The sequence below is a fragment of the Triticum dicoccoides genome, chromosome 3B (genome assembly GCF_002162155.2).
Source record: "Triticum dicoccoides isolate Atlit2015 ecotype Zavitan chromosome 3B, WEW_v2.0, whole genome shotgun sequence".
Lineage (NCBI taxonomy): Eukaryota > Viridiplantae > Streptophyta > Magnoliopsida > Poales > Poaceae > Triticum > Triticum dicoccoides.
In genome coordinates this window covers 412,826,467-412,850,011 of record NC_041385.1, presented here as the reverse complement: position 1 = coordinate 412,850,011, position 23,545 = coordinate 412,826,467, and the positions used below count along the sequence as shown (strand labels likewise).

Here is a 23,545-nt window from a genome sequence, read left to right as displayed (position 1 = left end):
TTACAAGTTCATAGCAAACTAAAACAAGACGCTAACGAAAACGAACACAGTTCTAGAGGCAACCCAAAAGGGGAGAGAAACAAAAGGTTCGAAGCACACGCAGGTGCACACAAAAAGCTTCCTCCAGGAGGCCAACCAAACTCATCTTGCTTCAGGCCATTTCATCAGCGTCTTCATCCATTGCATCCTTACATCTTCATCCTGTTGTCCTCCACCATCACCCAGCATGAGAGTCTCTCGCATTTGCCCTTGGACTGCTATCATGAGCCTCCAGTGCTGTTCATTGAAATTTATTATCGTATTTACTCGAAATGGTTACATGGTTGTGGATGTTTACATGCATGTAACCTTGCCCTTTGAAAGCCAACGAAATGGTGGGGTTTGGTTGCCTAGCCTCCTTTGGTACCTGATCTGATAACAATCTTCAAATTCAACAAGGAAAACCTAGTTATCGTATATTGTGTATTTAAGAACAGCAATAGACAGAAGAAATTGTGTTGCACACATGCACAATCCAGATTTAGGTGCATTCATCTTACGCGTAATAGCCATAAACGACAACAAACTTCTCATCTGGGCTGTTATAGTAGCAAACCACATGCAGTTCTGAATTAAAGAAGCCAACTGTACCTACATAATCAAGGGTGGCAACCTTCATAACAATGTTTGATATGTTAACTTTGTGCAGAAGTAGGTCAAATGGTGTGTGGAAGCTGCCGTGAACTTATTGCTTATCCTAGAGGTGCTGTTCATGTACAGTGTGCTGCCTGTCGGACAATAAACCTAGTAGTGGAAGGTACATACCATTTCTACTTTGTTCAACAGTTCTCTGCTTTCCCCATTTTCTTGTCATTCATTTTGTTCCTGTATTTTTTTAAACTGCCAGGGAGGGTAAAAGCCCCCGGTTTCATTTTCACTCATTTTCTGTATTACCGATCCTCTCGAGAAGAGAAGATAGGCGTGCGTGCCTAGACTGTAAGGTGATACCTGGAGAGAGTGTTGTACCCCAACATAAGCTGGTGGTTGCTGACTTTCGCTTTCGTTTCGTGTCCAGCGGGATAAGTGTGCCAAAGTCGCTAGAACAAAGTGGTGGAAGCTCAAGGGGGAGGTAGCTCAGGCGTTCAAGGGTCATTAAGGAGGGCCCTTGGGAGGAAGGAGGGGATGCGGACAATGTGTGGATGAAGATGGCGACTTGTATTCGTAAGGTGGCCTCGGAGGAGTTTGGAGTGTCCAGGGGAAGGAGAAGTGAAGATAAGGATACCTGGTGGTGGAATGATGATGTCCAGAAGGCGATTAAAGAGAAGAACGATTGCTTCAGACGCCTATACCTGGATAGGAGTGCAGACAACATAGAGAAGTACAAGATGGCGAAGAAGGCTGCAAAGCGAGCTGTTGGTGAAGCAAGGGGTCGGGCATATGAGGACCTCTACCAACGGTTAGGCATGAAGGAAGGCGAAAGGGACATCTATAAGATGGCCAAGATCCGAGAGAGGAAGACGAGGGATATTGGCCAAGTTAAATGCATCAAGGACGGAGCAGGGCAACTCTTGGTGAAGGACGAGGAGATTAAGCATAGATGGCGGGAGTACTTCGACAAGCTGTTCAATGGGGAGAATGAGAGTTCTACCATTGAACTGGACGACTCCTTTGATGAGACCAGCATGCGTTTTGTGCGGCGAATCCAGGAGTTTGAGGTCAAGGAGGCTTTAAAAAGGATGAAAGGAGGCAAGGCGATGGGCCCTGATTGTATCGCCATTGAGGTGTGGAAAGGTCTCGGGGACATAGCGATAGTATGGCTAACCAAGCTTTTCAACCTCATTTTTCGGGCAAACAAGATGCCAGAAGAATGGAGACGGAGTATATTAGTACCAATCTTCAAGAACAAGGGGGATGTTCAGAGTTGTACTAATTACTGTGGAATTAAGCTGATGAGCCATACAATGAAGCTATGGGAGAGAGTCATTGAGCACCGCTTAAGAAGAATGACAAGCGTGACCAAAAATCAGTTTGGTTTCATGCCTGGGAGGTCGACCATGGAAGCCATTTTCTTGGTACGACAACTTATGGAGAGATATAGGGAGCAAAAGAAGGACTTGCATATGGTGTTCATTGACTTGGAGAAGGCCTATGATAAGATACCGCAGAATGTCATGTGGTGGGCCTTGGAGAAACACAAAGTCCCAGCAAAGTAGGGCCTTGGAGAAACACAAAGTCCCAGCAAAGTACATTACCCTCATCAAGGACATGTACGATAATGTTGTGACAAGTGTTCGAACAAGTGATGTCGACACTGATGACTTCCCGATTAAGATAGGACTGCATCAGGGGTCAGCTTTGAGCCCTTATCTTTTTGCATTGGTGATGGATGAGGTCACAAGGGATATACAAGGAGATATCCCATGGTGTATGCTCTTTGCGGATGATGTGGTGCTAGTTGACGATAGTCGGACGGGGGTAAATAGGAAGTTAGAGTTATGGAGACAAACCTTGGAATCGAAAGGGTTTAGGCTTAGTAGAACTAAAACCGAGTACATGATGTGTGGTTTCAGTACTACTAGGTGTGAGGAGGAGGAGGTTAGCCTTGATGGCCAGGTGGTACCCCAGAAGGACACCTTTCGGTATTTGGGGTCAATGCTGCAGGAGGATGGGGGTATTGATCAAAGTTTGAGAAAGCGCTAGGCGTTAATTATGCGTTTGGCCACCTACTTGCGCTTTTCTAGCTTAGGCGTGATTAGGCGCAATTAGGCGCAATTATGCGTTTTCTATATAATTGTACGGATATGGGCAAAAAAGAGCAGTTTGACATAAAAAAGTGCTAGAATGTAAACTGGAGGTACAATTATAAGTTTATAACCTTGTTCTCTCTCCAATATGTTGCCCCTGCCTCTTTGTATGTTCTACTCTGATCGTCTCCCTCCAATGCATTGTGCAACAGCTAAATACATCATAGAGAAGATGACAAGATGTTAGCAGCAGCAACCAACAAGCAAGGAGCAACCGAGCAAGCAAAGCATTATATATCAGATTCACCATTCATATATGTAAAATGTAATGTAATAGGCAGAACATATCACAAGTTCACAACTTGAATGAGCAATCAAAGCAAACTAGCAAAGTAGCAAACAGGCAATGTAATAGGCAGAACATATCACAAGTTCATAACTTCACAAGCAAGCATATTACATAACAAATAAAAGTCTTAAACTTGCTTAGTGCTACCAAACCAAAGTACCACGACCACGATCCACAATAGTCCGTGAATACTCCATCATAGTCTCTTACATAACAAATAACAAACAAAAGACAAATGCATGAATGCAAATGCATGATAACTTGATCACTTAATGGCATGGTGCTGCCAACCATCATGCAATGAGCCAATGATCACTAGCTCAAATGCTCAATGCCTCTCAATCATCCTCATACTCAATCTCATCTTCATCCACTATCTCATCATCATGATCGGATTCAAACTCCTCCTCCTCAAGGTCTCTCAGTCTTGCACTCCTCCGAAGTTGGAGTTGCTCTTGTGCTCCCATTGCTTCACCAAGTAGATCCCATGATATCCCCGTACCCGGATGAACATCTCCATCCTCCTCATCAAGATAAACAACACTTGCATAATCATCCCCTCCTTCAAATAGAAATCCTTGAGCTTCGGTAGCATCGGTGCTAATGAGCACATCCCATTTCTTCTTCTCTAGGAGCTTTTGTTTCCTAGACAACATCCTATTATTGAACCTTATGAAGACCAAATTGTTGCATCGCTCCGTTGTGAGCCTATTTCTTCTCTTGGTATGTATCTACAATTCTACATATTAAACATCATTTTGCATGAGCATATTTAAAAACAAAAACGAGAGACAAGACAAATGAGGAGACAAAATTGAGAGAAGAGATATACCGATTCAAATGCACTCCAGTTTCTTTCACAACCAGAAGAGCTAGAGGTCAGAGAGAGGATTCTCATAGCCATTTCTTTCAAATTTGGTGTTTCTCCTCCATAAAGCTTCCACCAATCAACTAGAAATCGGAGAACATATAGCAGTAGCAAGTTAGTAGTAGCAGCAGCAACAAGGTAGCAGCAGCAAAAAACAGCAGTAGCATGGTAGCAGCAGCATCAAGGTAGGAGCAGCAGTAGCATGGTAGCAGCAAGAAAAGAGTAGCAACTAGTGGGCAGGAGCAAGCAAGTATACCGGGGCTGTAGCTTTTATTTTCACATGCTTTTGCAAGCTTCTTTCCAAAAGTTCCTTCTTTGTTTTCATATTTCAGAAACTCGTCATTGACAACCAGCATGCAAGTATCATGATCATTTGCATAGTATTGTTCAGCACACTCCTGAAATCCTTCATTTGCAGTGGTAAAGACGGAGCTATCTGCATAACTGTAGTGTGGGTTCAACACATATGCGGCCATGTGCAGTGGAGAATCTAGCCTTCCATTCATTTTCTTTTCAACAATGCCCATAGTATCTTTGTAGTTCCTCTCCAAGTTGTTAAATGCCTCCTTCATCTCCCTCTTTGCATTCACCAACTCTCCATACAACCAAGCCATTGATGGCTTAATATCCCCATCAACCAAACGAAGAACTCTCACCAATGGCTCAAACACCTTTATGCATAGGAGCACACCTTTCCAAAAGTTAGCATCCATCACCGTTGCCGTTGCATCCTTGCCTTTCTTTGTTTTCACATGACTCATATCTTCCCAAGCTCTTTCAACCACCATATACCTTAAAGCATCTTTCTTCTCCAACAAACTTTGCAATGTGAGAAAAGCGGAAGCAAATCTAGTCACCCCCGGCCTTATGATATCTCTCCTTTTTGTAGCAACCCTCATCAATGCCAGAGTCTTGTGATGCGCATAGATGAAGATGGTGAGGTTCTTTGCTTGATCAATTATTGTTTTGAATCTCTTGAGGCTGCCAATTCCTTGGAGCATCAAGTTGATAGTGTGAGTTGCACAAGAGCTCCAAAAGATCTTCGGCCTCTTCTCAAGCAACATTTTCTTGGCTCCCATGTTATTGGAAGCATTGTCGGTCACCACTTGCATCACATGCTCCGCCCCTACCTCCTCAATTGTGCTGTCCACTAGCTGAAATATGACTTCACTTGTATGTGACACATCGGATGTTTCCTTTGATTTGAGAAAACTTGTCCCCCCACTACAATGCATGCACAAATTCATTATGCTCCTCCTCTTCATGTTCGTCCATGCATCTGTCATGATGGTGCACCCAAGCTTTATCTTCTCCTTCTCACGTTCATCTAACAAACTCTTGGTCCTTGCATATTCATCACTCAACAACTTCTCCCTAAGCTCATATTGAGTAGGAGGCTCATATCCAGGACCAAATTTGCCTATGGCCTCACACATTTGACAAAACTCATCATTGTCAAGAGCATTAAATGGTATGCCTACAAGCAAAGGAACAAAACAATGCAATCAAGCAATCATTTCAAGCACAAGCAAGCAAAGAAATGAAGGACTTCAGAATTACCATGTGAATACACCCATCTAGCAACATATGGTGAACATTGACCTCTTCTCTCCTTGAATAGTGCTTCATTCATACTTAGCTGCTTCAAGGCTTCCTCTTTGCTTGATTTACCATCAATAGGACGCACAAACTTGTCCATTGGTCCTAATTTGTTGGGCTCCGATGATGTGCTTCCAACACAAACAGATTCTCTACCATCCCTTGCTTCATTTAGGGCTGTAACATGCACATCAGCCCTCACTTCTGCCGTATGTTTTTTCTTCGCCACCTTCTTTGCCTCATATGCATCAAGAGCTCTCTGGCATATTGCTTTAGCCTCCGGAGTTGATCTTAAACATGAAAGAACGCTTGAGGTGGTGCCTGTGATGTGTAGCTTGAAACGGTTAATTCCTCCGGTGCTAATATGGCCACAAAAGTCACACTTCACCCTCTCCTTGTTTGTGACATCACATAGTTTTCCATAGTTCCATCCAACATCATTGGATTTCCTCTTAAGAGCTATCGGCCTTTCGGACTCTGTTTCGGCGGTGGTGTTCTCTGATGTTGACATCCTACAACAACAAGTCAACAACACAAATTAGCAGCTAGTAGCCACAGACAGCAGCAGCAAACAAGCAGCAGCAGCTAGCATTAGCAACAAACAAGTAGCAGCAGCAGCTAGCATCAGCATCAGCTAGCATCAGCAGCAAACAAGTAGTAGCAGCATCAAACAGCGGTAGCAGCTAGCAGCAGCAAATTAACAGCAACAGGCAACAGCACCAAGTACTACTACTTTTACTCTACTAGTAAACAACACCACTAACTACCACCAACAGCAGCTAACATCACTTCAGCGGCAACTAGTAGCACCAGCAAAGCAGCAACAGACAGAAGCTAGTAGTAGAAGGTAGGCTCGATGGGGATCTGGGGGCTCACCTGCCTGAAGAGAAGAAGACCAGGCCGCGAGATCCACGGGGATGAGGTCGAAGGCCAGGAACCGGAGGTGCGGGGGAGGGCCCGAGCAGGAGAGGCGCGAGGAGGAGCTTCAGATCCACGGCGGAGGGCGTGCTGCTGCCGGCGGCCCCAAGGAGAGTCCGGCGACGCGAGGAATGGAGGAGAGGAGACCCTAACCCTAACACGGGCTTGATTTTGACCCTCTGCCTTTCATCCCGTGGCTCCCTGCCTCTTTATCCCGATTCCCCGATGGATCCCCTCTCGTCGTTCTGCGCCATTAAGCGCCCGTTCTGCGCTGTTCCGCGCGCTGAGGCGAAGCTCGCCTCAGCGAGAAAAGCGCTCCGCCTAGGCGCGCGTCGCGCCTTTACGAGCGCACATGGCCTATGCGAGGCGGTAGGCCAGTGCCTTGCGCGTAGGCGCGCATAAGCGCTCGATTAAGCGCGCTTTCCCGAACTTTGGTATTGATGAAGGTGTGAACTATCGAATCAAAGCCGGATGGATGAAGTGGCGCCAAGCTTCTGGCATTCTCTGTGACAAGAGAGTGCCACAAAAGCTAAAAGGCAAGTTCTACAGGACGGCGGTTCGACCCGCAATGTTGTATGGCGCTGAGTGTTGGCCGACTAAAAGGCGATATGTTCAACAGTTAGGTGTGGCGGAGATGCGTATGTTGAGATGGATGTGTGGCCACACGAGGAAGGATCGAGTCCGGAATGATGATATACGAGATAGAGTTGGGGTAGCACCAATTGAAGAGAAGCTTGTCCAACATCGTCTGAGATGGTTTGGGCATATTCAGCGCAGGCCTCCAGAAGCTCCAGTGCATAGCGGACGGCTAAAGCGTGCGGAGAATGTCAAGAGAGGGCGGGGTAGACCGAATTTGACATGGGAGGAGTCCGTTAAGAGAGACCTGAAGGATTGGAGTATCACCAAAGAGCTAGCTATGGACAGGGGTGCGTGGAAGCTTGCTATCTATGTGCCAGAGCCATGAGTTGGTTGCGAGATCTTATGGGTTTCACCTCTAGCCTACCCCAACTTGTTTGGGACTAAAGGCTTTGTTGTTGTTGTTGTTGTTGTTGTTGTTGTTGTTGTTATGTATTACCGATCCAGCTTTTTCTTTGGTCATTGAACATCACGTCTTGTCTCTTATTCTTTATTTCCCATTACAATAGTTTTCAGGCTGCCTCTTTTCTCCTCAGTTCTTCTATCATGGTCTAGAACTTTATGGGGGTCCTCTATATCAACACTAGCTCACTTGACAGAGATTTGAGGATTCCAAGTTTCTACTCTGCTAGTTCTGGATGGCCATCGGCTCAAATATATCTCAATTAAATATCTTTTGAAACATGGACGCCCTTAATGTTTCATTTTATACAAAAAAATCTTGTAGCATGATTTTATCCTTGTGCATTCTTACCCTTGCATGGGTGTTGAAACATAGCACCTTCTTATGCTTCCAAGGGTATCTTACCTTATATTTGTGTTGCAGCACATGAAGTTGGGAATGTACACTGTGGACGATGTGAGATATTGCTGATGTATCCTTTTGGGGCTCCTGCTGTTAAATGTTCTTTGTGTCTTTTTGTCACTGAAATTGGAGTAAGTGAACTATGAGTACTCATGTAATTTACTTGGCACACGATGCTTATTTGTGTTATACTTCCTCCGTTCCTAAATGTAAGTCTTTGTAGAGATTTCACTAGGTGGACTACATACGAAGCAAAATGAATGAATCCACACTTAAAATACATCTATATACATCCGTATGTAGTTTATAGTGGAATCTCTACAAAAACTTATGTTTAGGAACACGGAGGGAGTATTTCTGAGCAAGGAAAATTTTATTGCCACTGAAGAAAAAAATAGCACCAATTGTCTATGCATGCACCTGTGTGCCAGCTCCTTTAATAAACATGCCGCCATCCCTGAATCCCAGCCAATATATGAAGTTTTTCTCTTCCATTGTCTTTTATAATCGATATGACGCTGTTCTGCTCTAGATCTCCTTGTATACCTTCAGCTTTGACTGTCTGTGGTCGTTATTGTGTTCAGGCTTTCCTATCTGTAGGATTACAGCAATGTCAGTACACTCATTCTCTTCAATTTCCTTATTTCAGGAGCGGAACGTTCGTCCTCGGATATCAGTCGAGCAGGTTACACCTCACCAACAAGAGCTGGCTAACCAGGTCTAGGTGAAGCTAATCAATATTGGTCCTGTATACGTGGTTTACTGTAATCCCAAGAAACTTCAAATGCCATCTATAAAAACAAAAGGAAAACTTGAAATGCTGGTGTGGAAATTCTTGCAGTTTTTGGCATGGGCATTTTGCTCTCCTGGAGATGTAAAAGTTCAAATCCAGCCTGTAGCGTGGGGATAAAGAGAGGGAAGACAATACTAGTGTGCCTGAATCCAAGCCCTAAAAAGATACAACCTCCGTTGTACTCGTAACTTTTCTCGGGTGTATATAGACACATTTTAGTGTTTGTTCACTCATTTCAGTTCGTATGTAGTCCGTATTGAAATATCGAAAACATCTTATATTTGTGACTGGAGAGAGCATCTTGTCACTTTTAGTTGCTTCTGAACATGTGCAGGGGTCATGCAAAGTTTGCTTGAAAGTTTGATCCGGAGTATTTATAGGGGACTATTTTTATTTCCCAAAAGCAGAGCTGCAGGTAGCATATAGGTGGTTAACACCTAAACTGCAGAGGACTTAAAAGAAATAGTCAAAATAGGTGCTACTCCTTGTAATTGCAAATACAATGTGTAGCACTATCTACCTTCATAACTGTTTCGTGAAAAATATTGTCCATATCTGAACACAATTTGTTTATTTGTACAACACTTTGCAGTGCACACAATATATGCCAACACATGTTTTTACCTCCTAGATTTTTTCTTGAAGTTATTGAATCATTTCAATGCCCTTCTCTTCTACTTCCCCTAACTTGTTTTTAGAGGCTATACAGTACGATCGAGGATGCATCTTTTAGTACTGATTTTGTTTTGATAATCTAGCTTGTACTCCCTCCATCCCACAATATAAGATGTTTTTGCAAGCTAAAACGTCTCCAAAAGATTTTTTTTCTTGAAGTGTGAAAAACATTGTACATCATCTGAATATTTTCCTTAATTTCTATCAAGACAACATGTATGTTCTACCCCCTCATGTACAGTACATCATCTAAATATTTTCCTGAATTTCTATCAAGACAACATGTACTCCCTCTATCCGAAAATAAGTGTCTCAATTTTCTACTAACTTTAATACAAAGTTGTACTAAAATTGAGACACTGATTTTGGGACAAAGGGAGTATGTCTATGTACATCATCTGAATATTTTCCTGAATTTCTATCAAGACAACATGTATGTTCTACCCTTCCATCTCACAGTGTAAGATGTTTTTGCAAGCTAAGACTGTATCTTATATTATGGGACGGAGGGAGTACACGCTAGATTACCAAAACCAAGTCAGGACTAAAAGATGCATCCTCTGTCCTACTTTATAGCCTCTAAAAACAAGTTAGGGAAAGTTGAAGAGAAGGGCATAGAAATGATTCGATCATTCCACAGATTTAATTCTTGTTTCAAATTTTAACGGACGTCTATTTTTGGACCTGAAACGGACATCTAGTTCTTGGACCTGAAACGGGAGTGTATTATCAAACTGAGTGAGTAGTTTTTCGAAGGGGAACTGAGGGAGTAGCATTTTTTAGGGGTTAAGCCAGGGAGTAGTCTTTTATTCGTACGGTAAGCGTGGTCAGCTTTATTTGATCAACGGGTGAAGAGGTAAACAGGATGATGCCCTTTTTTTCGATACGGAGGCAAAAGATTTGCCGCGTTCCTTAATTAAGAAGGAGTTTGAATAAAATTATAAGAGCAGAAGAGCCCAAAGGCAGGGAACAACACCATTACAAGGTCTACTCTCCCGGCAAGATTTCACCCAAAAACTTTGTGCCCGCGATGGCCCAAAGCATGGCCTCTTTCTTGATGTTATGTAGGAGGATAAACGGTGGAGCGGCAATGTTCCGAAAAACACGAGAGTTACCCTCATCCCAAATTGTCTTAGAAACTAGCATGGTTAGAGTAGGCAGAGCTCTCTCGTGGATCCTTTGGGCAGAAGCCATCTGAACCCACCAATCTCGGGTGCTCGGTGAAAAAGCCCAACCGGAAGTATCAACGTCGATGAGTTGTAGCCACTCCTTGACCAGAGTCCAAAGCCTCAAGGTGTAACGACACTTGAAGAAAAGGTGCTCGACGGATCCGTGCTCCCTTTTACAAAGCGGGCAAGGGCCACAGTTTGTCCATCCTCTCTTGGCCAAACGGTCGGAGGTCCAAATCCTATCTCGGATGGCAAGCCAGGTAAAAAAAATTAACTTGCAAGGGTGCCCAAACTTTCCAAACGGTCTTGCACATGTTGGTGCGAGTGATAGTCAATAAGTGCACCTTATATGTGGATGACGTAGAGTAGGTCACATCCGTCATGTCCTTCCATAGGATCTCGTCCTCCACCTCCTCAGAAAGGGTAACCCCGCGAAGGGCATTCCACAATGTGACAAACTAGCAGAGGTGCCCTGGGGTGAAGGTGGTCATGATGTTGATTTTACTGATCCAGGCGCCATTGCGTAAAGCTTCCTTTCCAATTCTTTCTCTTGGAGGCTTAAAAATTCAGGAGCGTGATGTCCTTAGTCTTGCAATCATCCATCCACGGGGAGTTCCAGAAGGGGCGCGAGCCCCATTGCCAATGGTGATAGTAGTGGAGGCATAGAATAAAAGCCTTGTCATCCTCATCACATGGGTTACTCAATCCCACCCACAGTCGCCCGGGCTCTTTCCATTCGTACCATAGCTACCGCAAATGAAGAGCTTCACTAAATTTATCGAGGTTTAGCACCCCAAGCCCTCCTAGATCCTTGGGTCGATAGACTTGTCCCAGCCCACCTTACATTTGGCACCCATTGTTTTTTTGGAGCCGACGACTAGAGGAAGGCTCTCTCCATTTTGGTGATGCTGTTGAGGGAACCAGGTCCCTCCCAAGGCACCAACTTAGCCGCCATTTTGTCTTCAAGGTATTGAAAGTCGAGGCGTTTGAGCTTCCACACTGATAAGGGGGCAAGTACTTCATTGAAAAAGCAACACACGAAGCAGGAAGCCCCTAAAGGATGGTGTCGAGGTCCAGGTTTTGGCAACGGATGGGGGCAATAGAGCTCTTCTGAAAGTTGGTGCACAACCCGATGACCTCGCCAAAACGTTGCACAATATTGGCAAGGTTAGCGACACCCTTTTTTTTTACAATGGAAGCCATTGCTGTTAGGTGTGGAATGAACCTATCCTGAACTATTGGATGCAGTGAGATCAAGATTAACTTGGATAGTGCAGAGGTAGTTTCGGCCTTGAAAGATGGCAATTCTTCCTGATTAGCAAGTGCCGTATTTGATGACTCTTATTTGATGGCCTTAGATTTAATCATGTTATCTATGGTCATTGTAATAGAAAGAATAATCAAGTAGCTCATGAACTGCATAGGATAGCTAGATTTCTCTTCCTAATGTGTGGATGGATTCACCCCTAGTGATATCTATGATTGTAAATGGTCCTATTATTGGAAATATGCCCTAGAGGCAATAATATTTGTATTGTTACATTTTCATATTCATAATTATAGAGTTTATATTCTATGCGCTATAACTGCTATGATCCTGGCATATGCGATTCAATGGGAAACTCATATGCACGTGTGGAATGATAAACAATTAAATAAAAGGTTCCTAGTCTTGCCTCTAGGACTAACTCAAGTGTTGTTGGTGATTACATTTTACGGATCTTAGGATATCGTTAAGAGCAATGATAGTCCTAAAACAACATTGAGATTATGACGTTAGAAGAACGGTCATATTGAATCGACCCAATCTTGTATGTTATGAGTTGATTTAATATCGTTTGTAATAAATAGAGTGTTAACGGTTGATTTTGCTCCTTAGATCATGAGAGTATCGTAGTCACTTCTTATCGTATGGTGGGCTTTGGGGTTGCTCAAACGTCACTTATATCATGGTGATCATAACCACACCTTACGGGTTGATCGGAAAGTTTGACAAGGGACTAGATAGCTCGAGAGTGGGATTTGCTCCTCCGATAATAGAGAGATATTCTTAGGGCCCTCTTAGTGTGACGACATCAATCATCGTCTGGCCAGACACGTGTGACTTCGTCACGAGGATGCCGGAACACAATAACGAGAAAGAAGAACAAAACCAGTAACGAGGATTTCGGTATAGTTAGCATAGTGATGACTCGGGAGGATACCGATGCATCCCGGGTTTTGTTAAGTATCGTGAAGTGATACGTCTCCAATGTATCTATAATTTTTGACTGTTCCATGCTATTATATAATTTGTTTTGGATGTTTTATATGTATCAATATGCTATTTTATATAATTTTTGGGACTAACTTATTAACCTAGAGCCCAGTGCCAGTTTCTGTTTTTTCCTTATTTTTGAGTTTTACAGAAAAGGAATATCAAACAGAGTCCAAACGGAATAAAACTTTCACAATAATTTTTCTTGGACCAGAAGACATCTAGAGGCTTGGAGAGGGGGCCAGAAGGTTCCCAAGGAGGCCACAAGCCTCCTAGGCGCGCCCTGATACGTCTTCCATATATCTATAATTTTTGATTGTTTCATGCTATTATATTATCTGTTTTGGATGTTTTATATGCATTAATATACTATTTTATATTATTTTTGGGACTAACTTATTAACCTAGAGCCCAGTGCTAGTTTCTGTTTTTTCCTTGTTTTTGAGCATCGCAGAAAAGGAATACCAAATGGAGTCCAAACGGAATAAAACCTTCACGATGATTTTTCTTGGACTAGAAGACACCCCAGAGACTTGGAGATCAAGTCAGAAGAGTCGCGAGGCGGCGACAAGGGGGGAGGGCGCGCCCTAGGGGAGTGCCCCCCAGCCTTGCCGCCTCCTCGGGACTCCTCTGACCTAACCCTTGGCCCTATATATTCACACATATTCCCAAACCACCATAGGCATCCACGAAAACACTTTTCCACCGCCACAACCTTCTGTTCCCATGAGATCCCATCCTGGGGCCTTTTCCGGCATCCTGCCGGAGAGGGATTCGATCACAGTGGGCCTCTACATCAGATCTATTGCCCTTCCGATGAAGCGTGAGTAGTTTACTACAAACCTACGGGTCCATAGCTAGTAGCTAGATGGCTTCTTCTCTCTCTTTGATTCTCAATACCATGTTCTCCTCGATGTTCTTGAAGATCTATCTGATGTAATCTTCTTTCCGGTGTGTTTGTCGAGATCCAATGAATTGTGGATTTATGATCATCTTATCCATGAATATTATTTGAATCTTCTCTAAATTCTTTTATGCATGATTTGATATCTTTGTAATTCTCTTCGAACTATCGGTTTAGTTTGGCCAACTAGATTGGTTTTTCTTGCAATGGGAGAAGTGCTTAGCTTTGGGTTCAATCTTGCGGTGTCCTCACCCAGTGACAGTAGGGGTAGCGAGGCATGTACTGTATTGTTGCCATCGAGGATAAAAAGATGGGGTTTATATCATATTGCTTGAGTTTATTCCTCTACATCATGTCATCTTACTTAAAGTGTTACTCTGTTCTTCATGAACTTAATACTCTAGATGCAGGCATGAGTCAGTCGATGTGTGGAGTAATAATAGTAGATGCAGGCAGGAGTCGGTCTACTTGACACAGACGTGATGCCTATATTTCATAATCATTGCCTTAAATATCTTCATAACTTTGCGCTTTTCTATCAATTGCTCGACAGTAATTTGTTCACCCACCGTATTATTTGCTATCTTGGGAGAAGCCTCTAGTGAAACCTATGTCCCCCGGGTCTATTTTCCATCATATAAGTTTCCAATCTACTATGTTGTAATCTTTTACTTTCCAATCTATAAACCAAAACCCCCAAAATATTTACTTTATCTTTGTTTAGTTTTATCTATCTCTATCAGATCTCACTTCTGCAAGTGACCGTGAAGGGATTGACAACCCCTTTATCGCGTTGGGTGCAAGTGTTTGACTGTTTGTGCAAGTATTGGTGATTTGCGCGTTGTCTCCTACTGGATTGATACCTTGGTTCTCTAACTGAGGTAAATACTTATCTCTACTTTGCTGCATCACCCTTTCCTCTTGAAGGGAAAAACTAACGCAAGCTCAAGAAGTAGCAGGACAAATTTCTGGCGCCGTTGCTGGGGAGATCTACACCAAGTTAAGAATACCAAGTACCCGTCATAAACTCTCATCTCTTGCATTACATTATTCGCCATTTGCCTCTCGTTTTCCTCTCCCCACTTCTAAAACGATTTTTGAAAAGATTTGCCCTTTTCTTTCGCCCTTCTACCATTCATCTTTTCATTTGCTTTTTATTTGCTCGTGTGTTAGATTGCTTGCTTTGTCACAATGTCTCAAGAGAATACCAAATTGTGTGACTTTTCCAACACTAATAACAATGATTTTATTAGTACTCCGATTGCTGCCGCCACTAGTGCGAAATCTTATGAAATTAATATCACTTTGCTGAATCTTGTTATGAAAGATCAATTTTCCGACCTTCCTAGTGAAGATGCCGCATCCCATCTAAATAATTTCGTTGAGTTGTGTGATATGCAAAATAAGAAAGATGTGGATAATGATATTGTTAAATTGAAGCTATTTCCATTTTCACTTCGAGATCGTGCTAAAACTTGGTTTTCATCTTTGCCTAAAAATAGTATTGATTCATGGAATAAGTGTAAAGTTGTTTTTATTTCCAAGTATTTCCTCCCGCTAAGATCATCCCCCTTAGGAACGATATTATGAATTTTAAGCAACTTTATCATGAACATGTTGCATGATGTCTGCTAGAACTACGTCGGTATTTCCCCAAAGAGGAAGGGATGATGCAGCACAACAACGGTAGGTATTTCCCTCAGTGATGAGACCAAGGTTATCGAACCAGTAGGAGAACCAAGCAACACTACATAAACAACACCTGCACACAAATAACAAATACTCGCAACCCGACGTGTTAAAGGGGTTGTCAATCCCTTTCGGGCAACGGCGCCAGAAATTGGCAAGTGGACGTGAGAAAGTTGTAATAAATTGATAGATCAAATGCCAAATAAAATAAAGTGCAACATGGTATTTTTGTATTTTTGGTTTAATAGAGCCGAAAATAAAAGCAAAGGAAAATAGATCGCAAAGGCAAATATAATAAAGAAGAGACCCGGGGGCCGTAGATTTCACTAGTGGCTTCTCTCAAGAAAAATAGCAAACGGTGGGTAAACAAATTACTGTTGGGCAATTGATAGAACTTCAAATAATCATGACGATATCGAGGCAATGATCATTATATAGGCATCACGTCGAAGATTAGTAAACCGACTCCTGCCTGCATCTACTACTATTACTCCACACATCGACCGCTATACAACATGCATCTAGTGTATTAAGTTCATGGAGAAACGGAGTAATGCAATAAGAACGATGACATGATGTAGACAAGATCTATATATGTAGAAATAGACCCCATCTTGTTATCCTTAATAGCAACGATACATACGTGTCGGTTCTCTTTCTGTCACTGGGATCAAGCACCGTAAGATCGAACCCATCACAAAGCACCTCTTCTCATTGCAAGATAAATAGATCAAGTTGGCCAAAGAAAACCCAAATATCAGAGAAGAAAGACGAGGCTATAAGAAATCATGCATATAAGAGATCAAAGACGACTCAAATAACTTTCATGGATAAAAAGATAGATCTGATCATAAACTCGAAGTTCATCCGATCCCAACAAACACACCGCAAAAAGAGTTACATCATATGGATCTCCAAGAGACCATTGTATTGAGAATCAAACGAGAGAGAGGAAGCCATCTAGCTACTAACTACGGACCCGTAGGTCTGCAAAGAACTACTCACGCATCATAAGAGAGGCACCAATGGACATGATGAACCCATCCATGATGGTGTCTAGATTGGATTTGGTGGTTCTGGAACTTGCGGCGGTTGGGATTGATTTTCATTGACTCCCCTAGGGTTTCTGGAATATTGGGTATTTATAGAGCAAAGAGGCGGTTCAGGGGGCACCCGAGGTGGGCACAACCCACCTGGGCGGCCCTGGTGGGTTGTGCTCCCCTCGGAGCACCCCCAGGTGCTTCTCCGGCCCAGTGTATGTCTTCTGGTCCAAAAAAATCCACAAAAAGTTCGCTGCATTTGGACTCCATTTGGTATTGATTTCCTGCGATGTAAAAAACATGCAGAAAACAACAACTGGCACTTGGCACTATGTCAATAGTTAGTATAAAATAATAATATAAAATGACTATAAAATGATTATAAAACATCCAAGAATGATAATATAACAACATGTAATGATAAAAAATTATAGATACATTGGAGACGCATCAACATCCCCAAGCTTAATTCTTGCTCGTCCTCAGTAGATAAATGATAAAAACAGAATTTTTGATGTGGAATGCTTCCTAACATGTCATCTCGTATTATTTTTCTTTATAGCATGGACATTTGGACTTTTATATGGTTCAAAGCAATAGTCTAGTTTTGACATGATAACTTAAATACTCAAGCATATGAACAAGCAACCATGTCTTTCAAAATATCAACGCTAAAATATGCTATCCCTAGCCCATCATGCTCAATCATTGATCCATTCATGAAACACACTCGAATATTAACTACACCCAATGCTCAAGTACAAACATAGTGCCCCCTAGTTGGTGATTTATAAGAGAAGATGGAGACTCAAATTTAAAATTAAAATTGCATAAAGTAAAAAAAGGCCCTTCGCGGAGGGAAGTAGGGATTTGTAGAGGTGCCAGAGCTCAAAGAGAAAAACATAGAGATAACAACATTTTGGGAGGTATGCTTTTCCTATTCGAGAACGTAGTAATAATTCAAAAAAATACGTACGTGTCACCAAGATCAATCTAAGAGATGCTAGCAACGAGAGAGAGAGAGGGAGTGCATCTTCATACCCTTGAAGACCGCTAAGCAGAAGTGTTACAAGAACGTGGTTGATGGAGTCGTACTCGCGGTGATTCAAATCACGGAAGATCCGATCCAAACGCCGAACGGAAGGCGCCTCTACGTTCAACACACGTACAACCCGGGGAAGTCTCCTCCTTGTTGATCCAGCAGGGGGATAGGAGAAGTTGAGGGAGAACTCCGGCAACACGACGACGTGGTGGTGGAGCTCGTGGTTCTCCGGTAGAGCTTCGCTAAGCACTACGGAGGAGGAGGAGTTGGAGGGGGAAAGGGCTATGCCAGGGGAAGGGTGCGGCTGCCCTCCCACCTTCCCACTATTTATAGGGTGACGGGTAGAGGGGGCCGCCCCCCTAGATGCATCTAGAGGGGGGGCTAGGGGAGAGACTTGCCCCCAAAGCAGGTGGGAGGCGCCCCCACCCCCTAGGGTTTCCAACCCTAGGCGCCTTGGGCCCTTGGGGGGGCGGTGCACCAGCCCACTAAGGGGCTGGTCACCGCCCATATTCAGCCCACTAAGCCCTCCGGGGCATGTGGCCCTACCCGGTGGACCCCCGGACACCTTTCAGTGGTCCCGGTACAATACCGATAACTCCCGAAACTTTCCGGCGATTGAAACTGGACTTCCCATATATAAATCTTCACCTCCGGACCATTCCGGAACTCCTCGTGATGTCCGAGATCTCATCCAGGACTCCTAACAACCTTCGGAAACCACATACAATTTCCCATTACAACTCTAGCATCACTGAACCTTAATTCTGTAGACCCTATGGGTCCGTGAACCATGCAGACATGACCGAGACATCTCTCCGGCCAATAACCAATAGCGGGATATGGATACACATATTGGCTCCCACATGTTCCACGATGATCTCATCATATGAACCATGATGTCGGGGATTCAATCAATCCCGTATAGAATCCCCTTTATCCATCGGTATGTTACTTGCCCGAGATTCCATCATCGGTATCCCTATACCTTGTTCAATCTCACTACCGGCAAGTCTCTTTACTTGTTCCGTAACACATGATCCCATGACTAACTCCTTATTCACATTGAGCTCATTATGGTGATGCATTACGGAGTGGGCCCAGAGATACCTCTCCATCATACGGAGTGACAAATCCCAGTCTTGATTCGTGCCAACTCAACAAACACTTTCGGAGATACCTGTAGTGCACCTTTATAGTCACCCAGTTATGTTGTGACGTTTGATACACCCAAAGCATTCCTACGGCATCCGGTAGTTGCACAATCTCGTGGTCTAAGGAAAAGATACTTGACATTAGAAAAGCTCTAGCAAACGAACTACTCAATCTTGTGTTGTGCTTAGGATTGGGTCTTGTCCATCACATCATTCTCCTAATGATGTGATCCCGTTATCAATGACATCCAATGTCCATGGTCAGGAAACCACAACCATCTATTGATCAACGAGCTACTCAACTAGAGGCTCACTAGGGACATGTTGTGGTCTATGTATTCACACATGTATTACGGTTTCCGGTTAATACAATTATAGCATGAACAATATACAATTATAGCATGAACAAGGAAATATAATAATAACCATTTTATTATTGCCTCTAGGGCATATTTCCAACAGTCTCCCACTTGCACTAGAGTCAATAATCTAGTTACATTGTGATGAATCGAACACCCATAGAGTTCTGGTGATGATCATGTTTTGCTCGTGGAAGAGGTTTAGTCAACGGATCTGCGACATTCAGATCCGTATGTACTTTATAAATATCTATGTCTCCATCTTGAATATATTCACGAATGGAGTTGAAGCGGCGCTTGATGTGCTTGGTTTTCTTGTGAAACCTGGGCTCCTTGGCAATGGCAATACCTCTAGTTTTGTCATAGAAGAGAGTCATCGGGCCCGACGCATTGGGAATCACTCCTAGGTCGGTGATAAACTCCTTCATCCAGAATCCTTCCCACACTACTTTCGAAGCAGCTATGTACTCCGCTTCACATGTAGATCCCGCCATGACACTTTGCTTGCAACTGCACCAGCTGACTGCCCCACCATTCAAAATATACATGTATCCGGTTTGTGACTTGGAGTCATCCAGATTTGTGTCAAATCTAGCATCGACGTAACCCTTTCCGACGAGCTCTTCGGCACCTCCATAAACGAGAAACATATCCTTAGTCCTTTTCAGGTACTTCAGGATATTCTTGACCGCTGTCTAGTGTTCCATACCGGGATCACTTTGGTACCTCCCTACCAAACTTATGGCAAGGTTCACATCAGGTCTAGTACACAGCATGGCATACATAATACAGCCTATGGCCGAGGCATAGGGGATGACACTCATCTTTTCTGTTTCTTCCGGTGAGGTCGGGAGTTGAGTTGTCCTCAATCTCACACCTTGCAATATGGGCAAAAACCCCTTCTTGGACTGATCCATATTGAACTTCTTCAATATCTTGTCAAGGTATGTGCTTTGTGAAAGACCAATTAGGCGTCTCGGTCTATCTCTATAGATCTTGATGCCTAATTATATGCAGCTTCTCCAAGGTCCTTCATTGAAAAACACTTATTCAAGTAGGCCTTTATGCTTTCCAAAAGTTCTATATCATTTCCCATCAACAGTATGTCATCCACATATAATATGAGAAATGCTACAGAGCTCCCACTCACTTTCTTGTAAATACAAGCTTCTCCATAAGTCTGTATAAACCCAAACACTTTGATCATTTCATCAAAGCGAATGTTCCAACTCCGAGATGCTTGCACCAGCCCATAGATGGAGCGCTGGAGCTTGCATACCTTGTCAACATTCTTAGGATGGATAAAACTTTCCGGCTGCATCATATACAATTCTTCCTTAAGGAATCCGTTAAGGAATGCCGTTTTGACATCCATTTGCCAGATCTCATAATCATAGAGTGCGGCAATTGCTAACATGATTTAGACGGACTTTAGCTTCGCTACAGGTGAGAAGGTCTCATCGTAGTCAACCCCTTGAACTTGTTGATAACCCTTAGCAACAAGCCGAGCCTTATAGACGGTCACATTACCATATGCGTCAGTCTTCTTCTTAAAGATCCACTTATTCTCTATGGCTTGCCGATCATCGGGCAAGTCAAAGTCCATACTTTGTTTTCGTACATGGATCCTATCTCGGATTTCATGGCTTCAAGCCATTTGTTTGAATCTAGGTCCGCCATCGCTTCTTCATAGTTCAAAGGTTCACCGTTGTCTAACAACATGATTTCCAGGACAGGGTTGTCGTACAACTCTGGTGCGAAACGTGTCCTCGTGGACCTACAAAGTTCAGTAGCAACTTGATCCGAAGTTTCATGATCATCATCATTAACTTCCTCTCTAGTCAGTGCAGGCACCACAGAAACATTTTCCTGTGCTGCGCTACTCTCTGGTTCAAGAGGGGGTACCTCATCAAGTTCTACTTTCCTCCCACCTCTTTCGAGAGAAACTCTTTCTCTAGAAAGTATCCATTCCTGGCAACAAAGATCTTGCCTTCGGATCTGAGGTAGAAGGTATACCCAATAGTTTCCTTAGGGTATCCTATGATGATGCACTTTTCCGATTTGGGTTCAAGCTTTTCAGGTTGAAGTTTCTTGACATAAGCATCACATCCCCAAACTTTCAGAAACGACAACTTAGGTTTCTTCCCAAACCATAATACATATGGTGTCGTCTCAACGGATTTAGACGGTGCCCTATTTAAAGTGAATGCGGCAGTCTCTAAAGCATAACCCCAAAATGATAGCGGTTGATCGATAAGAGACATCATAGATCGCACCATATCCAATAGAGTGCAATTACGACATTCGGACACACCATTACGCTGAGGTGTTCCAAGCGGCATGAGTTGTGAAATAATTCCACATTTCCTTAAGTGCGTGCCAAACTTGTGACTCAAATATTCTCCTCCACGATCTGATTGTAAGAACTTTATTTTCCTATCATGTTGATTCTCTACCTCGCTCTGAAATTCCTTGAACTTTTCAAAGGTCTCAGACTTCTGTTCCACTAAGTAGACATACCCATATCTACTTAAGTCATTAGTGAGGGTGTGAACATAACGATAGCCACCGTGAGCCTCAACGCTCATTGGACCGCATACATCAGTATGTATTATTTCCAACAAGTTGGTTGCTCACTCCATTGTTCTGGAGAACGGAGTCTTGGTCATTTTTTCCATGAGGCATGGTTCACACGTGTCAAATGATTCATAATCAAGATATTCCAAAAGTCCATCTGCATGGAGTTTCTTCATGCATTTGACACCAATGTGACCAAGGCGGCAGTGCCACAAGTATGTGGGACTATCATTATCAACCTTACATCTTTTGGCATTCACACTATGAATATGTGTAACATCATGTTCGAGATTCAATAAAAATAAACCATTGACCAGCAGGGCATGACCATAAAATATATCTCTCATATAAATAGAACAACCATTATTCTCGGATTTAAATGAGTAGCCATCTCGCATTAAACGAGATCCAGATACAATGTTCATGCTCAAAGCTGGCACTAAATAACAATTGAGGTTTAAAACTAATCCAAAGGTAGATGTAGAGATAGCATGCCGCCGACGATCACATCGAGCTTGGAACCATTCCCGACGCGCATCGTCACCTCGTCCTTCGCTAGTCTCCGCTTATTCCGCAGCTCTTGTTTTGAGTTGCAAATGTGAGCAACTGCACCAGTATCAAATACCCAGAAGCTACTACAAGCGCTGGTAAGCTACACATCAATAACATGTATATCATATATACCTTTGGTGTTGCCGGCCTTCTTATCCGCTAAGTACTTGGGGCGGTTCCGCTTCCAGTGACCATTTCCCTTGCAATAAAAACACTCACTCTCAGGCTTGGGTCCATTCTTTGGCTTCTTCCCGACAACTGACTTACCGGGCACGACAACTCCCTTGTCGTCCTTCTTGAAGTTCTTCTTACCATTGCCTTTCTTGAAACTAGTGGTCTTATTCACCATCAACACTTGATGTTCCTTTTTGATCTCCACCTCCGCTAATTTCAGCATCGAATATAAATCAGGAATGTACTTCTCCATCCCTTGCATATTGTAGTTCATCACAAAGCTCTTGTAGCTAGGTGGAAGCGACTGGAGGATTCTGTCAATGACCGAGTCATCTGGAAGATTAACTCGGAGCTGAGACAAGCGGTTGTGCAACCCAAACATTTTGAGTATATGCTCGCTGACAGAACTGTTTTCCTCCATCTTACAACTATAGAACTTGTCGGAGACTTCATATCTCTCGACCCGGGCATGATCTTGGAAAACCATTTTCAGCTCTTGGAACATCTCATATGCTCCGTGTTGCTCGAAACTCTTTTGGAGCCCCGATTCTAAGCTGTAAAGCATGCCGCACTAAACCAGGGAGTAATCATCACTACGCGTCTGCCAGGCGTTCATAACATCTTGAGTTGCTAGGAAAATGGGTGCGTCACCTAGCAGTGCTTCAAGGACATATGCTTTCTTGGAAGCTATGAGGATGATACTCAAGTTACGGACCCAGTCCGTATAGTTGCTTCCATCGTCTTTCAGCTTGGTTTTCTCTAGGAATGCGTTGAAGTTGAGAGTAACATTAGCATGGGCCATTGGATCTACAATATAGATTGTAAAGACAATTTTAGACTAAGTTCATGATAATTAAGTTCATCTAATCAAGTTATTTAATGAACTCCCACTCTGATAGACATCCCTCTAGTCATCTAAGTGATACATGACCCGAATCTACTAGGTCGTGTCCGATCATCACGTGAGACGAACTAGTCATCAATAGTGAACATCTCCATGTTAATCGCATCTACTATACGACTCATGTTTGACCTTTCAGTCTCTCGTGTTCCGAGGCCATGTCTGTACTTGCTAGGCTCGTCAAGTCAACCTAAGTGTTTCGCATGTGTAAATCTGGCTTACACCCGTTGTATGCGAATGTTAGAATCTATCACACCCAATCATCACGTGGTGCTTCGAAACAACGAACCTTCGCAACGGTGCACACTTTAGGGGGAACACATTTCTTGAAATTTTAGTGAGGGGTCATCTTATTTATGCTACC

The 23,545-nt window shown here is 43.2% G+C and overlaps 2 protein-coding genes across 3 annotated transcripts in view; one reads left to right on the top strand and one right to left on the bottom strand.

The window, feature by feature from the left end:
- LOC119276256 (proline-rich protein 36-like) overlaps positions 1–9,031 on the top strand; it is a 12,150-nt gene extending 3,119 nt beyond the window's left edge. Inside the window, exons 2-4 of one of the 2 annotated variants that reach the window (XM_037557285.1) lie at positions 692–796; positions 7,920–8,029; positions 8,548–9,031. In XM_037557285.1, coding sequence (XP_037413182.1) covers positions 692–796; positions 7,920–8,029; positions 8,548–8,622 — 290 coding nt within the window. In that variant the 3' untranslated portion in view covers positions 8,623–9,031. Of the gene's footprint in view, positions 1–688; positions 797–7,919; positions 8,030–8,547 lie in introns of both variants that reach the window. The other variant, XM_037557284.1, reaches the window with a different exon arrangement.
- LOC119276257 lies at positions 3,348–4,185 on the bottom strand. The gene is made up of 2 exons (XM_037557286.1): positions 3,905–4,185; positions 3,348–3,803 (listed from the first exon to the last, which is right to left on the bottom strand). The coding sequence occupies exons 1-2, from the start codon at positions 3,974–3,976 to the stop codon at positions 3,411–3,413; spliced, it is 465 nt and encodes a 154-aa protein (XP_037413183.1). The 5' UTR covers positions 3,977–4,185; the 3' UTR covers positions 3,348–3,410.
- Positions 9,032–23,545: the final 14,514 nt, after the last annotated feature.

Bases quoted from the DNA above. Each gene is read 5' to 3' on its own strand.
- LOC119276257 (XM_037557286.1), bottom strand. From the start codon at position 3,976: ATGGCTATGAGAATCCTCTCTCTGACCTCTAGCTCTTCTGGTTGTGAA. The intron at 3,804-3,904 runs GTATATCTCTTC...GTAGAATTGTAG, and splicing joins ACTGGAGTGCATTTGAATCG to ATACATACCAAGAGAAGAAA.